The following is an 18,318-nucleotide window of genomic DNA, read 5'->3' as shown; positions in this document are numbered from 1 at the left end:
ATTTTATAAACCCATCGACATCCTATAGTTTTCTTCCCTGGAGGAAGATCTTGAATATTCCATGTAGAAGCCTTTTCAAGTGCATCTAATTCAGCTTTCATGGCTTCTATCCATTTGATATCATTTTTTGCTTGAAAATATGTGGATGGTTCTTCATATGAGTGAATTAATGCAATAACTGCCCTATATGTGGGTGAGAAAGACTCGTATGATACAAACTTTTCTGGAGGCCTTGAGATTCGGGATGATTGTCTAGTTGGAATGTTAGAATATTTCTCAAGTGCACATGGAGTATTAGACTCTTGTCGCCTGAAATATTGAATACTAGTATCTCTATGAACTTCTTCATTTTCAACATTAAGATCAATAATTCTTTGATCATCATCAAAGTTACAATCAAGGTCATATTCATCAGATGTTGATGTTAGATCTAGCAAAAAGGAGTACTCAGTGACGTCTTTTAATTTTCTAAAATCAAAGAAGCTCTCCTTTTCAAGAAAGGAAACATTTCTAGACACATATAGTTTATTATTTTTGAAGTCAAAACATCTATAACCTTTCTGGTTTTCAGCATATCCTAAAAAGGCACAGGGAATCGCACGAGGGGAAAGTTTATCATTTTTGTCAGTAAATATGAAACATTTGCACCCAAATATTCTTAATCTAGAGTAGTCTGGAGAAATGTTCATTAGTTTTTCAATGGGAGTGATATTTTGTAACGAAGAAGATGGCATCCTATTAATGAGATAGGTGGCAGTTAAGGCAGCTTCTGCCCAAAAGTCTTTAGGGACTTGATTTGCTATTAATAAAGTTCTAGTGGTTTCTATAATATGGCGATGTTTTCGTTCTGCCAGTCCATTTTGTTGAGGTGTATAAGGACAAGATCTTTGATGTGTGATGCCATGCAATTTAAGATAATTTTGAAAATCTGTGGATAAAAACTCTCCCCCTGAATCTGTGCGAAAAATAGTAATATCATTTTGAAATTTGTTTTTAACCATATTATGAAAAGTTTGAAAGTATGAAAATACTTCAGACTTATGTTTGAGAAAGTACATCCACGTATGTCGGGAGAAATCATCGACAAAAATAACATAGTAAACAAATCCTCCTTTAGAAATTACTGGTGCAGGACCCCAAACATCCGAGTGTATTAATTCAAGTGGTCTTGAAGAGAAAAAGGTTCTGTTCTGAAATGGTAATCTTTTCATTTTGCCGAGAATACAATCTTTACAATCAAATGATTCAGAGTTACAAAATTTTCCTAGATTTGGAAAATGTTGGATTTTGGCTATATGTGGGTGACCAAGTCTCTTATGCCACAGTTCCAACTCTATTTTTTGAATATTATAACAAAAAGCTTTCTTCGGCATTTCCAAAAAATCCATGTAATAGAGTCCTCCTTCTCTATGGCCTTCCCCAATCAGCTTGCCTGACTGGCGATCCTGTACCCAACAACCATGAGAAGAAAAAGAAATATTACACCCATAATCAGAAATTTGAGATACAGATAAAAGATTTAAATTTAATTTGGGAACATGTCTAATTTCTGGAATAAAAAAATTTTTTGTTTTATAAATTTTTTCAAAATTTCCTATTCCTTCTATTTCAAGAGAAGTCCCATCAGCAGTAAAGACCTTTGACACACTTGTTTTATTTTTAACACATTTGGATAGACTTTGATTATTTGGGGTCATATGAAAAGATGCACCAGAGTCAAGAAGCCAAGAAATTTTACCTAAATCAGAAAAAGATGAGGCTGCTGCGCCGGTTGAAGCTTCAGATGAGGAAGAGGCACCTTTGATGAGAGGCTGAAGAATCTCCATTAGTTGGGCCAGGGAAACTGGTGCATCCTGATCTTTAGGCTCCGATCCAGCAATTGCAGCTCTTTTTTTTTCTCAGCTCCTTAAGTTTGGGACATTGTGGCCTGTAGTGTCCCGGTTCATGACAATGATGACAAATAACTTTCTTCTTATCATAGTCACCATTTTGTCGGTTAAAGTGAGGAGGCCTATATGATCGAACATGATTCCCTGGTCTAGACACGGCTAAAACGGAATCATCTTCAATTTTTAAAGAACCTTTCCGGAGACGATTTTCTTCCATTGTTAACTCTTCAATAGTTTCAACAATAGAAGGAATTTTTCCCCGGTGAAGTAGGGTCGATTTAGTGGTTTCAAATTCCGGCCTTAATCCAGTGATAAACTGGTAAAAATGTTCAGCATCGAGTTGTTTCTGACGAAGCTCGATGTCTTCGGCACAATGCCACTTTGGTTCTAAAAGGGAAAGTTCTTCCCAAAGTTTGGACAACCCATTGTAATATTCACGAATAGTTTTGTCTCCTTGTGTCATCATTCGAACTTTTTCTTGGAGGTTGCACACGTGTGCAATATCTTTAAGGGAATACATATTCTTAAGGTATTCCCATGCCTTATCAGCATGATCAAATTTGGCAAGACTTGAGCATTTTTTAATGTCAACGCTATTGATAAGCCATGACATTATCTTCGCATGAGATATTCTCCATTCTTTCCATTTCTTCTCGTATGAGGCAATAGCCTTGATTTTCTCTTCTTCCGATAGAGGGACCTCTTTATCTCCCTCCTTTTTAGTAAGAGATAGCTTAGGTTCCGAATCGGAACCATCCACAATCCCCCATAAGCCTTTTCCCCATATATGGTGCTTCATGATTGAAGCCCATGTTACATAGTTCGTATCGCTTAGTTTCATAGGCATGATGGTGACTTTATCATTGTCATCCATCGATTACAAGGAGAGAAAGAATAGGGATAGAAGAGAAACAAGAAGGAAAATGAGAAAGAAAGAAAAAAAAAACAATACAACAAGATGTGAAATCTTCTCCAATGAAGTGATAAAACACTTCTCTTCAAGTGGCGAACACTTTTGCAAACGGGCACGGAAACCGATGCAGCTTTTTCTCAAGATTTAGTACTTCCGCGGCTCTGATACCATGAAATGAAATGGGGATCTTCGAAACACGTGCTTTGATTAACAAGAGCAAGTGTCAAGAATGACAGTAAAGCACAACCCTTAAAAAGGGTATAACTGGAAACAAAATAAAAATAAAAATGTATTCTTTATTGATATGAAAAACCAATTGCTTAAGAAGCATTGGGGTAAAATACAAGAGGGGCTGCACCCCTTTATATACACAGCTGAAAGAGGACTCAATAGAGCTGTTGGGCACAGTCCAACAGCTCTATTTAGAGCTGTTGGAATGTGTCAGTCCAACAGCTCTATTAAGAGCTGTTGGACTGTGTCAGTCCAAGAGCTCTATTGCTAGTCAAGTCTGGACAGGACTTGACTAGCAACAGTCATTCTAGTTCAAACTGAACTAGATGACATAAAAACAAAAAAATAAAAATAAAGGAAAAAAAATACAGAAAAGAAAGAAATTAAAAATGTATTTATATATATATAATAATATAATATTATTATATATACATATATGTACAGTTTTACATTTTAACAGTTAGGATCTTAGTAATCATGGATACTTTGTTATTTTTGAAATTTGAATAAATGTTTTTTTTATATTGATATATGATCCTTATGCATAAGGTATTGATCATGGATTCTTCTTATGGGAGTTATTCACTTTTATGAATATTTTTAAAATTATTAAAAATAGTTATGTTATTGTTGGTCCTTTTGTGGCCCTTGTGGTCATCCCTTGTGGATAATTTTGCCACATATAATATGTTACTTTTCATATATATCTTGCATTAGAGTAATCTATTACTTGCATTATGTGCATATAGGCTTAAATGTGTTCTTATACATTTCTTATGTGATTCTTGATAGTTTTTGTATAGAATGTGGCTTTAAGTTATTAAGATTATTGCATATACATGAATTTTGATCTCTTTATGAATATCCATGATTAGATGTACCTGTGTGTGCTTTTGGTTTCCTATAAGGTTCTTTGAGAATCTCTATATATGTTTTGACCTTATTTAATGTTGTATGTCTTTGTTGTCTTGTAGACTTGCTTGTCTTGACCATGCATATTATTACATCAATTGACATCTTGTTTTGTATATTATTGCACTATATTCATTCTAAGGTTTGCCCAGATGGTATACCTATCGAGGCTTGGAAATGCTTGGGAGAGAAAGGTTTAGAATGGTTGACAAATCTTTTTAACTTGATTTGGCGAACAAATAAGATGCCTAATGAGTGGAGGAAGAGTACTTTGGTGCCTTTATATAAGAATAAGGGTGATATACAAGATTGCACAAACTATCGTGGTATAAAACTCATGAGTCATACTATGAAACTTTGGGAGAGGGTGATTGAGTCTAGGTTGAGGAAGGTTGTCATGATATCGGAGAATCAATTTGGTTTTATGCCTGGAAGATCAACTATGGAAGCTATACATCTTCTTAGACAACTTATTGAAAGATATAGAGAGAGGAACAAAGATTTGCATATGGTTTTTATTGATTTAGAGAAGGCATACGATAGAGTACCTAGGGACGTTCTCTGGTGGACAATGATGAAGAAAGGTGTTTCTCTCAAGTACATTAGTATAATTAAAGATATGTATGAAGGAGTAGTAACCAATGTCCGCACTTGTGGAGGGGTGACAACCAATTTCCCGATAACGGTTGGGTTACATCAAGGATCTGCTTTAAGCCCTTTCCTATTTGCAATAGTGATGGATGAGCTTACGAGATCAATTCAAGAAAATGTACCGTGGTGTATGTTGTTTGCTGATGATATTGTTTTGATTGATGAGTCTAGAGCTGGGGTTAATGCTAAGTTAGAATTATGGAGACAGACATTGGAAGCTAGAGGTTTTAAGTTGAGTAAGAGTAAGACTGAATATATGGAATGTCGGTTTAGTAAGCAACGAAGTAGTGATGGGAGTGTAGTGAAGCTTGGTGAGCAAGATATACCGGCGAATGATTATTTCAAATATTTGGGATCCATCATTCAAAAGTATGGAGAAATTGATGGAGATGTAAATCATAGGATAAAGGTTGGGTGGATGAAATGGAAAAGTGCTACTGGAGTGCTGTGCGATCGTAGAATGCCATTGCGGTTGAAGGGAAAGTTTTATAGGACGACTATTAGACCCGCTTTACTATATGGTACGGAATGTTGGGCTGCCAAGAGACATCATATTCAAAAAATGAGTGTAGCTGAGATGCGGATGCTTAGATGGATGTGTGGAAATACAATAAAAGATAAGATTCGGAACGAAGAGATACGTAAGAAGGTAGGTGTTGCACCCATTGAAAATAAGATGCGAGAGAATCGTTTACGGTGGTTTGGACATATTCGGCGAAGGCCTAATGATGCTCCAGTTAGAAGGTTGGAGAAATGGGAAAATATATTAGTTAAAAGAGGTCGGGGTAGGCCTAGGAAGACTTGGATGGAGATGATAGGAAAGGATATGAATGCTTTGAACCTCACCGAGGACATGGCGTTGGATAGAAATGATTGGAGGAAAAGGATTCATGTGGAAGACCCAAAATGAATTTCTTTTTTGGTTCATATCGCTGACCCCAATTGTTTTGGGATGAAGGCGTAGTTGTTGTTGTATTCATTCTAAGGTTTCATCTATACCTTTATTGTATTTGATTTGAAAATTTATTTTTTCAAATTGGTTCCTATATATGAACTCACTTATTTGAAAATTAATTTCCATGAGTATATATTACCTTCTTATGACATTTGTTTTGTCCATCACAAATTTCATTTCTTTTTGGCCTTGTTATTGGATCAGGGTTAACATTTTATATGAGTTATGTATGCACCTCATGTTATCTTATTGGTCTAGATTCTGAAGGGTTATAAGTGACGTGTTGTCACTTGCCTTGGGTTTAATTGATAGTTGATTGGTCTCTAAATCCATGTTGACTTTGTTGAACCAGAGATGTTTGTTGAGGTGAGTTGTGTACACCTCATTTTTTGTCAGTTTAAATTGTTGGCTTATAGTTCGGCTCTAATTGACCGTTATTTGATCTCTGCTTTTATGTGTGTGTTGTATTACTCATTTGTTTATTTGGCCATTATTATTATGTTGGATGCTTATAATCATGTTTATCTGTGATGACTACCTATTTTTGAAACCCTGATGTTTCGAAAGATTGTTAAAATTGTTATTCTTGTTCTTCTTAGTGACATTAGTTTGTTTTCTTTACAAGCTCTCTTACCAAATGTGTTCTCTCCTATTATGCCTCTTATTTAAGTGTCATTTTATACAGACAAGAGATGCTATTTTGTGGTGAGTTATGTGCATCTTTTGGATATTCACACTTTTTGTGTGTTTGTATTATGCTCTTGTTCTACTAGCTGATACACTTGAATATTGAGGTTTGTCTCTTATTTAAGTGTTATGTTATGCAAACAAGAGATGTTATTTTGTAGTGAGTTATGTGCACCCATTGGTTATTCACACTTCTTGTGTGTTTGTATTATGTTTTTGTTCTAGTAGTTGATACACTTGAATATTGAGGTTTGTTTCTTATTTAAGTGTCATTTTATGTAGACAAGAGATATTTTGTTAGTGTGGTGAGTTATATGCACCCATTGGTTATTTACACTTTTTGTTTGTTTGTTAAGCTCATAAGTGACATTGTGATTGTGTTCTTGTTCTAGTAGCTGATACACTTGAATTTTGAGGTTTGGAGGTCTAGTGAGGTGATTGCTTGTGGTGGTCGAATTATTATTTACATATGCAAAATATCATTTTTTGATATTTATGGGATTTTAAAAATCTCTCCATAAAATATTTAAACTTTTATTACTTGTTTTTTTCTTGTATGAAAAATTCTTATTGATAAAATTTCACGCATTTCATTGATAACATATATATATATATATATATATATATATATATATATATATATGTGTGTGTGTGTGTGTGTGTGTTATTTGATTCCTTGTACTTAAACCCATTTTTGGTTGTGTGAGTGAATTCTAATGGGTTGTGATTTATGAGATTGCTCTCATTTATTATTATGTGCATTAAAAACATTGCATATATATGTTTCGTATTAATTATCTTGTTCACATTGTTGTATGCATAAATTTAATTAACTCTTTTTTTTGAAATGTTATACTTTATATGCATGTTTTTAGTATAAGTTGATGATTTGTTTTATTTGAAGTGTTTTTGTAAAAATTTGGGATATTATTAATACATGATTGTTTATCTCTTCTTGATAATTTATATGTTTTTTAGTGATTAAATTCCCTTATGATCAATATTTATATTTTCTTGAAAAATATGTTGATTTTTTGTTTATAATTGTTTAATATTGATTTCATAAAAATTTCTCTTTGGGGTATGTTCCTCTTATTTTTCTTAATAATTGTCTAAAAATTATTGTTACTTTGAAAAATTCTACCTGAGTGTTATTCTTGTTCAAAATATCTATATTTGTTTTGAAACTTCATAATTATTTGGTTAGAATACCTTCTTTTGTATAGTTGTGACCTTTGTTTTATTCTCTCTACGGGTTCTTAAAGATGTGATGGATTGAGAAAAAAGATGCATCATGAAGATGGAGATAGCCAATGAAGGCGTTTGGGGATGATCACCAATGAAGACATTTGAAGAATTGTATTCGCAAAATTCTCTGAAATGTCATAAAAATGAAGATTTTCATTGAAGACACTCGAAGACTTCGATCCTTTCCATTGATTCTTTTTTGTATTTTCAAACTTTTGGTATATCACAACGTAAGTTTAAGGGGGAGTGTTAAGTTTTATATATATATATATATATATATATATATATATATATATATATATATAGGTAATTATCCATTAGGAGTATTTTGGTCATTTCAATCATGCTGTGCCTATTAGGGGCACATTAGTACTTTTATTTTATTTTGTTCTTTTTGTCATTTTCTGTTTTTTAGGAACTATTTGGTCTTTGACCAAATAAAGTTGTTTGTTCCTTTTGGATTAGTCAACATTGAGTTGACTACTCAATAGATCTGTTGGAACAGTCCAACAATTCTATTTGAGACTACCTCTTTTGTATAAACAGGGGTGAGCCCCCCTCTTGTTCTTCAATGCTTTTCTTAAGTATTCATGCTCAATAAAATATATATTTTTTATGTTCTTGTGTTCTTTTAAATTCTTTGTTGTCTTGAATGAGTGTAGTGCCTTTGTATTCTTGTATTGTTCCTTAGTTGAACTTATGTACGTGAATGTGCACTTTGTGTTTGAAGTTGTAAGCCCTTAGAGGCCCTTGTTTTGTATATCCGCGTATTTTATTACATACAACTTAACACTGTTCAAGCAAAAAAGTTTATTAAGTATCAAGCATATTCATCCTGCCTGCTGCCTCTGTTTAGGCACTACAGTTTTATAAAACGTCTTTCTGCTGCCGTCCATATAATTGAAATCCTAAATCAACTCTGTTGCAGCTTATGCTTTTTGGAAATGTCTTGCAATTTGTACTGGGAGTAAGAATATGATGATTTTGTGCTTTGGAAATGCTGTGGGTGGGGAAGTATTGATTGAATATTGTTTTGATGCTTAGGTGTTGAATGAACTTTGAAGTTGAAACAAGTTTCATGTTTAAATAAACTGCTGTTTTGTCACACTTGTATTTTATTCAGATGAACAATTTTGTTTCTTTTCATCAATCTGTGGCTTGTTCCAGGTATTCCAGATACAAAGTTCTGGCCAGGCTTACGAGAAACTCCACTTGTGGAAAACTCGTTTCCTGGAAAACCGTTTCCAAAACCAGAAACCATGTGTTTCCAAAGCTTGTGGGAAACTTTTAAAAAAGCATGGAAACCCGTTTCACATCATATGGGAAACCTACTTACTTTATATGGGAAACTCGTTTCCCTTATTAAGTAAACATGTTTCCATACATTTTTTGCAAGTTTTTCTTAAATAAGATTTTTTTTTTCAATGAAAAGTTGAGATATGTGTTATTCAAAATTTTAATTACTTATTTTAGTTGTAATCAATGTAATCATATATTTTAATAAAAAATTATTAATCCTTATTGTTTATCATAATATTAGTAAGAAAATAAAGTTTGTGTGAACTTATAATAGTCTTAGTCTATCTGGTCGACATTTGCATTTTTTCTCCACACGTACACACACTCTGTCTATATATATATATATCACATTTCCTGTTTCACATGAATTTTAGAAAGTCTTGTTTCCTGTTTCCGTTTCCCAACATGTTTCTTGTTTCTATTTATTTTCCTGTCCACCTTGGTTTCGGCTTTATATTCTTGCTAGCATCGTCTAACATGTGAAATATGGGTTCATTCCTAAATTTGTACTTTTTATTGTAAGGTTAATGAAAAAAATCTGCCTACTACATGTGCTAGAACTTTTGAGCTCATATTGCTTCAATGCCTTCTAAATACGAGTTATCAGACTTTTCATGAGCTCTCTTTTAGTCATGGATCACTTTCTGATTATGCATTCTTGTTGATTTCTTTGGTTCAAGGTAGAGGATGCTGTTGTGCTTGCACTTGCTCAACATAGGAGGCCAAACTTCGTTAGAATGGGTGGTCATTCGCCTTCAGGTTTGTTTTTTTGATCAGAGCTTGTCAAACATTCTGGTTTTTTGATTATATGATGACCTTTATTATTATTGATCTGAATGGGCTTTCAGTTGTCATCTTTAAAAAAGCAAAAAACTTTACCAGCTGCTATGTTTGAAATTCTCATCAAGAATCTTCCTTTATGGTACATTTAGATATCACATCGTTAGAACATATGAATATTTTAAGTGTAATTTTCTTGTTCTTGGCATGAAGGCATTGCTATTTATTTATTACAATGTGATAATGTCATAATGTGTTCGGTGAGAGGTGTGTGTGTGTGGGTGTGAGGTGGGGGATGTTATCCTATTTTAAAGAGAGAGAGTCCAACTTTCTTTTCTGTTTTCTCAGGGACGATGTGGAAAAGAATAGAGACTGGTAGTTTCCTACTTTTAAGTATTTCTCTCTTTGTACCTTACATTCAAAAACATTTCCTCTCTACTTAAATATTCACATAGCAAAACGCTTGCCTTTTTGTCATGCTACGATATGTTCAAAACGGCAGACAAACATGACCAAATGAGAAAAGAATTGGGGGTAATACTGCATTGTCACCTCACCAGGATGCAAAATATTATAATATGAAGCTGTCTTAACGCTCCCTCAGATGTCTATTTATTGTAGAAGTTTGGAAAACTTGCATACACATTTCCACATTATTCACTATTTTCTTTTGCCTTTTTTGATGAATAAACAGTGTCATTCTTTCCATTCAAATTGTATGTCCTGTTTTTTTTAGTCTCTTTACTCATCATCTCTTCACGTATTCTGGGTTTTTTATTTGTTTTTTTTCATTTTGAAACTTCTAAAAATTTCAGGCAGGGTGGTGACCCCCTTTTTTTGCTGATTGGGTGTTGAATTTTCTGATAGCTATTTGCAGTTGCTTGAGAGTTGGTATTTGTCGTCACCTTTTTTGCTGTTGATTAACATCAAACTCCTGTCGGAAAAACCCCTATTGCTGTTCCAGTTTTTTCATTTATAGTTTGTCATTGCATTCTCAAAATGTGTAGGAAAAATCTGTTTTGAAAATTGTATGCTTTCATGTTAAAAGATTTACGTGCATTTCTTCCTTGAGACAGTTATCACGAAATTATCATCAATAGTTGTAAACAAGATTTTGTAATCATATGTATACTTTAATCACTATTGGCATGCTCCCTGAAGTTGAAACAACATACTGCCTTCATGTTTGAGTAGATAGTTTTGGCATTCTTCTGCTCTGGAATTTGGAACCAGGATTCTGCTTTACCATGGATTCTTTTCTCACTTCTCTGGATGAAGAAATGAATCCTCTTTCCTAGAAATCTGAACCATGAGGTTTCCCCCTTATTTATGTGATTGTGCAAAAATCTGCCAAAAGCACTGCCATGGCTTTCTGCCTCCACGTTAACAAGTGTCCTTTCTGTAGTTCATGTTTGTCTGCTTGCTTAGTTTTCACTATCAATATCCTAACCATAGTCATTTAGTGTAGACATCTTATCTTAGTTACACTTGTAGATATTTTTGTTAATCTCTGTAGTTATCACCATAAAAAAGAAGTCACTTTCCTGCTTTTAACTTTCATTTTTCTATTGATTATGTACAGACACCAAGTCCCCTGGTGATCCAAAGTATCTGGAGGCAATGGGTAATCTACTTCCTCGAAATGTTGTGCTTAAAATGTCTTGTCCGCCCTTTTTGGCTTCTTTTTTCATGCTTCTATGTGTATACATATATGAACAGGTTGGAGCAATAGGGTAATTGGGATTTTAAAGCAAGATCTATCCTCTTGTTAATGAGCCACAACTGTCACCATTCAACTATCATAATCACCCTTTAAACATAGACTATTTCCAATAATACTATGGCACTAAAGGAGATGCAATCACTTTTAGCTTTTCAAAGGATGGACTTCTGCAACTGTTAAGAGGGGTTGATTTGCTTGGGCTTCTGTGGTCCTTTATAGCCTTAGAGTCTGAAATTTTGTGTATGATGATGGTAGAATATCAATCTAATGTTGGAATGGTGCTGTAATGTTCTTGCAGAACTAAGTCCAGAGGAGTCTGAAGAAGTGTGTTTCAAACAGGTTTTTTTTCCTCTTTTATTTTCTTAAATCAGTTGTCTTAAGGTGGTGATCTATTTAGATGGCAATTGCTTTTGCTATCTTTTTTTTTTCTATCTTTTAGATCATTATCTATTCTACATGTGAACTATTTTTTTTAGTTCATTGAGCATTATTGTCAAGCTTGAATATCATTATTTTGAGACAGCTCTCCATCTTTGCTACATGTCTGATAATCATGGACAAGTTTCTTGGATCTGGGTAGCGTGTAACTGTATGTACATGAGCTAACAACTATTACTTTTATCATGATTTCTATGAGATTAACTAATCACGAATCTTCTTGTTTTCATGTCTGCATCATTCTTGGGCTATGGTGTTGGTTTGCATTTATGAAGGGCTAAATATATAATCCACAGTATACTTTCTGTAAAATATTTAAAAATATATGTAGAGATTTTTTTTAATCTCCAACCCCACTCAAGCGTATTTTCACACTGCCTCCGTTCCTCTCTCATGGAGCTGGAAATTGTATATTCAATTCAGACTTTCCTGTTAACAAATCGATCTTTCCACTTCTGGAGACATGTTAAAAATGTGACATTGAATAACAATCGTACTATTGATAACCTTTAATAGACCAGCAGTCTGATCTTACATATGATCTGTTTATCAGCACGTTGGAAAAAATATGAATTCACCCATTATATATATATATATATATATATATATATATATATTGTTCATTCTATGAGAAGACTTTACTTCAACTTCTTGACTTCCAATATAGATTGAACTGCCGAATCTGAAAAATGCAATTTGGTGCTATCATATACCTTCGTCCAAGATCGTGAGCTGGATATAAAAGGACATCTGAGGGGAAATCACCGCCTCTCAGGGCCAACATATGAGAGCGGATCCTGTCAAACGCTAGGTGAGATTAGCAATCTCACCCAGCATTCCCAGCGTTTGATAGGATCCACTCTCCCCAACATACCCCAGAGACACGAAGCCTTAACTAGCAGCTTTGTATTTTGAATTAGCGACCACTTGGTTTGCGTCATTCTTTCACCGCAATTAAATTTTTATCATGATGAAGCACTTTTTAAGTTCTGTAAAAAACAAATGGCATGCGTAATTATCATGTAAGTGATAAAAAATGGTTCAGTCACTGTACAAGCTGAAGCAGCTATTTTGCTAGGTTGGACAAGCTACAGCATATGTCCATGTCCCAACATCTTACTTCTGAACGTAGCTGTAGGGCCAATGTGCACATACATGATGCATCCATGCATACTTACCTGAATATAAATGTGCATGTAAACATATATATAATTCACATTTATATCACAAATAATATTTTTTAAAATATTTTGAGAAATGAATATTTCAACAAATGTTTAGGAAGTTTGCTTTCCTTGGAGAAATCATGGTCTAATAAATGAGTAATGATATGCTGGCTTTGAATAATAAGTCAAATAAATATTATGGTTCTGCCATGAATGCAATGTCAGACAGCAGTAAAAAAATCGATTAAAAATGTCAAAATATATTTTGGAAAAATTAGCTACAAGTCTGCATATTTATCGGTGGCAGCACAGGTTTCATGGCAACTTTTTTTAAACCTGATTTGATGAGGCAATCATTTTCATAAAGGAAGAATCGAAAAAATGGAGAAAATTAAGAAACATGTTTTTCTACCAAGTTTTGGGAGGAAATCATGATGATCTGCATTAGTATCATGAATTGGTTGATGTTTTGTGAATATTAGAGCATTCTTTGGTTGTTTCAGAAATCTTAGGGAGAATATCTTGAAATTTTCAGCATACACAGACAAGCATCTAGTTGAACTTTTTGAGTATGTCATCTTGGTTGTGATTCTAATATCATGTCTTCTGGTATTCCGTTTGTGAAAACAATTATGTTCATGCTACGTTCCATAAGTCAATAAAATATAAATTTGGTCCTGTTCTGTATTATGACCACCTCATTTCATTTTGAGACTTGGAAATGATAAAAAACTACTCTTATTGTGTAAATCAGTGGTTGTGATGGTTTCTTCCAGGCCTGGCTAATATACTTTTGGAGGAGGGCAAAAACCCATGGCGTGGAGGAAGATATTGCTGATGATCGGTTGCAGTTCTGGATTAGTCGAAGTGGTCAATCCCTAACTTCACATGATGCCGTGGATGGTAATTTTCACCTACATGAGGCTTGTTGTATATGCAGATTGCAGTGTCAGAGAATCATGCTTAATTTTTGGACGTGAATATTCTTTATTAGTCTACGCATTCAATAGACTTTAGTTCACTATTTCATGAACACCCAATTTTCTGTACATTGTTACATGAGGAACTATGTCACACAGACTCTTCTAACAGGGCACCACACCGGCACCCAGGCGGGTGTGACACTTGGACACAACTTCCTTTGTGTTAGGTGAAGTCAACCAGAGAGGTCCATTTCTATCCAAAAGTAGATTCAGTTAACACTAATCAAGTCCTTTTTTATCTATAGTGTTAAGATTAGTCAACTGAATTCTTTTTTATTCTTAAAAGTGTCTTTTTGATATTTCATTAATAATAAGGGACCCATATGTAATTTCCTCTTGAGACTAACCTCCTCTATTTAAACTAGAGGAGAGTAGCCCTAAGATATGAAAATCAGTCTCTCTCTCTCTCTCTCTGCCTCGGTTCCTGCGTATTCAACATGGTATCAGAGCAGGTCTCCCTTCTGGGATGACGCTGTTGCTGACGATCATGGTGATCCTGTTGCTGATCACAGATTGTGAAGGAGGATCAGATATATTGAATCGTGAACTGCTCGTGGATTCTGAAGATGTTGCAGTCGCTGATCATGGAGAAGCTTCTAAAATCGTGTGCTTGTGGCTTGAAGATGCTGGTGGTGGTGGTTGTAGATGTGAAGAAGAATCGGATGTGTGGATCGTGAACTGCTCGTGGATCCTGAAGTCGCTGTGTTGCTGATCGTGGAGCAACTGATGCAGATCGTAGATCATGTTTGATTATTGTGAAGCATAAGAAGAAAATATTTCAGATCTAAAGACATCATCTGGATCGGTTAGATCAAATTGATATTATTTTGGGGTAGAATAAAATTTTTTTTGATACTGTTGAATCATTGCAGTCGGTGATCAGGTTTAAAATTAGTGATAAATCACTGCTGAATGCCTGCGATCAGATTATTGTTGTGAAGCTTATATCATCATGTGTTTTTGGATTTGCCTATGGTCTTTATTTTAGGCCCTGGCTGATTCAGATCTGATCACAGATCGGCTTATATCGCCATTTCTTTTAATGTTCTGGTTGTCGAGAACGAAAAAATTTATAGGGATTCTTATATAAGTCGTGGACCTGCATACTCCTTTGGATCTGATCGTATGTTTAGGGTGCTGTGAAGCCTCTATCGTCGTTTTTTGTTTAAAGATTCAGATCTGATATTTTCTGTCGGGGTCAGATTTCTCAAAATCAGATGGTATTCAGATCTGATATTCTTTCTGTTGTAGTTGAAGTCGTCTGCTGCCAGATATGGAAATTGTTTGAAGACCCAACAAGGAGATCGCGTGAAGGTTGAAGTCGTGTGAAGACGTTGATATGGAATTAGGTTTGACGTCAAGTCTGGAAGGAAGCTGTGCAAAGACTTCAAGGTGTTTTGGTAAAGGCCATTAACTGTCGTTGATCTGCGAAGTGTGAAGCAGATCTTTAGTGCCGTCTCTGGTGGTGTCGTGGTATGCTGCTTGTCGTAGTTGTGATATGCAGCCTATAGCAGTTCCTTGTTAAGGTGGATGTGATAGATTGGATCTGAATAGTCGTTATGTTACAGTCGGTGGACGTGAATCTCAGAGTTTATCTGTGAAATTAAAACTAGATATAGTCGGTTTTATAGGTGATTGTGAATCAGATCTGGATTTTCAGCAAATTGTGTGCGCGTGTGGTTGTACTAGAGTTTTCGAATCAAGCCCATCATTTTATCTTATGGCTCAAGGGGCTAAATCAGGTGAAAATTATTCCAATGACTGTGTAACTCTTAGCAGGGCTGAATATGACGAGCTCCTTGCCTTATGTTCATCCACTTCGAAGCCTCCTGTTGCGGAGGTTGCAAGCTCAGCAGGTGATGGCCTTTCTGGCCAAGGTGGTAGGTGGATCATTGATTCAGGAGCATCCAGACACTTGTGTGAAAATTCGTGTAACTTTTTAAATTTAAAACCTGTCTCAGATCAAAAAAGGGTAGTCCTTGCTGATGACAGCTCTTCCCTAATTGTAGGGCAGGGAAACATGTCTATTTCCCCTACCCGTCAATTGTCAAATGTTCTTCATGCTCCTTCTTTTCCACAAAATCTATTATCTGTCAGTCGAATGACAAAAGAGCTGAATTGTAGGGTAATTTTTTATCCTATGGGTTGCACTTTTTAGGACTTGCTGGTGGGGAAGAGGATCGGTGGAGGCTATGAGGAAGGTGGTGTGTATTATGTACATCAACCAGTGGGTTCTGTCTATTCTGCTGTTACTTCTTCCTCAAATCCTTTATTGTGGCATCATCGTCTGGATCATCTTCCAGTGCCAAAACTTCGTCGAGTCATTCCTCATATACCTCCAGTTTCTTTTCAATGTGAAACATGTCAATTGAGAAAACATTGCCGAAGCTCTTTTCCCTCTAGTCAAAGTCTATCGAGTCAAAGATTGTTTGATCTTCTTCATGTCAATGTATGAAGTCCGAGTAGGATTCCGAGTAGGACTCAATGTCGTTATTATTTGGTCATTGTTGATGACTTCTCAAGGTTATCATGGGTGTTCCTGTTAAAAGATCGGTCTCAAGGCCCTGTCATTCTTAAATTTTTGATTGCTGAAATAAAAACTCAATTTGACGTGTGTGTTAGAATTGTTTGCACTGATAATGCTCTTGAGTTCAAATCCAAAGACTTGCTTCAATTCTATTCCGCTAAAGGGATTCAACCTCAATTTACATGTCCTCATACATCCCAACAAAATGGTGTGGTTGAGAGGAAACATAAAAAAATTCTCAATGTCGCTCGGTGCCTAATGATTTAATCCAATATGCCTGCGTCATACTGGGGAGATGCAGTTGTGACTGCTGATTTTCTTATAAACCACATGCTTTCAAGTTCTGTAGAAGACCAGATCCCAATCCAAATTCTCCATCCAGAGGTTCCTCTCTTTCCTATCCTCTCTAAAGTTTTTGGATGTGTGTGCTTTGTGCATAAGCTGGGTTCTGAACGAGATAAACTTGCTTCGCAGTCTATTAAATGTGTTTTCCTTGGGTATCCTAAGAATAAAAAAAGGATATCGTTGCTATGACCTTATATCCCATAAAGAGTATGTCAGTGCGGATGTTACCTTCTTTGAGTCTATTTCATATTTCTCGACTACTACTCCAAGGTTACAGGAGAGTCAGGGTGATGTCTTTCTTCTGCCAATTCCTCCTTTTCCTTTAGAGTCGTTCACTCCACAACCTTTGGCTCCATCCTCTGGTGAGTCTCGTTACAGAAACCCTCCTATAGTATATACTCACAGGTTACCACCTACCTCCATGCCCCCATTATCTCCTTCTCCTGAGGTAAGTATCTCTGAGCATACTGAAGTTTCTGTTCTTGATGATGATCTTCCTATTGCTCTGCACAAAGGGAAAAGACAGTGCACCCTTCATCCCATTTCTCAGTTTGTTTCTGAAGTTAATCTTGGGGCATCTATGAAGAATTTTATCTCGGCTCTGTCTGCCTTCTTTGTTCCGCTTCATCACAGTCAGGCTCTATTCGACCCCAAATGGATGCAGGCTATGCGGGATGAGATGGATGCCCTATGCTCTAGGGGCACTTGGGACTTGGTTGATCCTCCTACTGATGCAAATATTGTTGGCTGCAAATGGGTATATATCATTAAATATAACTCGGATGGGTCAATTGAACCGTACAAAGCCCGGTTGGTTGCAAAAGGCTATACTCAGACTTAAAGTATTGACTTTTTTGAACCGTACAAAGCCCGGTTGGTTGCAAAAGGCTATACTCAGACTTAAAGTATTGACTTTTTTGAAACTTTTTTCCCAGTCGCTCGTCTTGGCACTATTCGTCTCGTTCTCTTTGTTGCAGTGCACTATGAATGACCCTTGTCTCAGTTGGATGTCAAGAATGCCTTTTTGTATGGGGATTTACATGAAACAGTCTATATGCAACAACCCCCAGGCTTTGAGGTTCAGGGGGAGTGTCAGAAGGTGTGCAAGTTGAAGAAGGCTATTTATGGCCTGAAGCAGAGCCCTTGGGCATGGTTTGAAAAATTATTTGAGGTAATGTCGGATTTTGGATTTTTCAGGTCAGCCTCAGACCACTCCTTGTTTATCAAGAAAACTAGTTTTGGAATTGTGGTAATGGTGGTATATGTCGATGACACCATATTAACAGGAAGCGGTGCCCAAGATGTTTATGCAACAAAGGATCATCTTCAGAAACATTTTGTTACTAAAGATCTTGGTAACCTCCGATAGTTTTTGGGTATTGAGGCTCCAAGAAACAAAGAGGGCATAGTTTTGTCACAAAGAAAGTATGTGTTGGACTTATTAAAAGAGACTGGAATGCTAGGAGCGAAGCCAGCTAAAATTCCGATGGATCCCAAAACTCATATGTTCGATGAGAAGTCTGAATATGTGGATAGTACCAGTTTTAGATCCTTGGTGGGTAAGTTGTTAT

The 18,318-nt window shown here is 35.6% G+C and overlaps 1 protein-coding gene across 1 annotated transcript in view; it reads left to right on the top strand.

Moving 5' to 3' along the window:
• Positions 1 to 18,318, top strand: part of LOC149811364 (coiled-coil domain-containing protein SCD2-like) — a 56,767-nt gene that overhangs the window by 36,285 nt on the left and 2,164 nt on the right. Inside the window, exons 13-16 of the mRNA XM_089993573.1 lie at positions 9,466 to 9,544; positions 11,148 to 11,189; positions 11,587 to 11,627; positions 13,669 to 13,795. Coding sequence (XP_089849699.1) covers positions 9,466 to 9,544; positions 11,148 to 11,189; positions 11,587 to 11,627; positions 13,669 to 13,795 — 289 coding nt within the window. The remainder of the gene's footprint in view (positions 1 to 9,465; positions 9,545 to 11,147; positions 11,190 to 11,586; positions 11,628 to 13,668; positions 13,796 to 18,318) is intronic.

This window comes from Nuphar pumila, chromosome 17, assembly GCF_984573655.1.
Source record: "Nuphar pumila chromosome 17, dmNupPumi1.hap1.1, whole genome shotgun sequence".
NCBI classification, from domain to species: Eukaryota; Viridiplantae; Streptophyta; class Magnoliopsida; order Nymphaeales; family Nymphaeaceae; genus Nuphar; species Nuphar pumila.
This window is presented reverse-complemented; position numbering and strand designations above follow the sequence as displayed.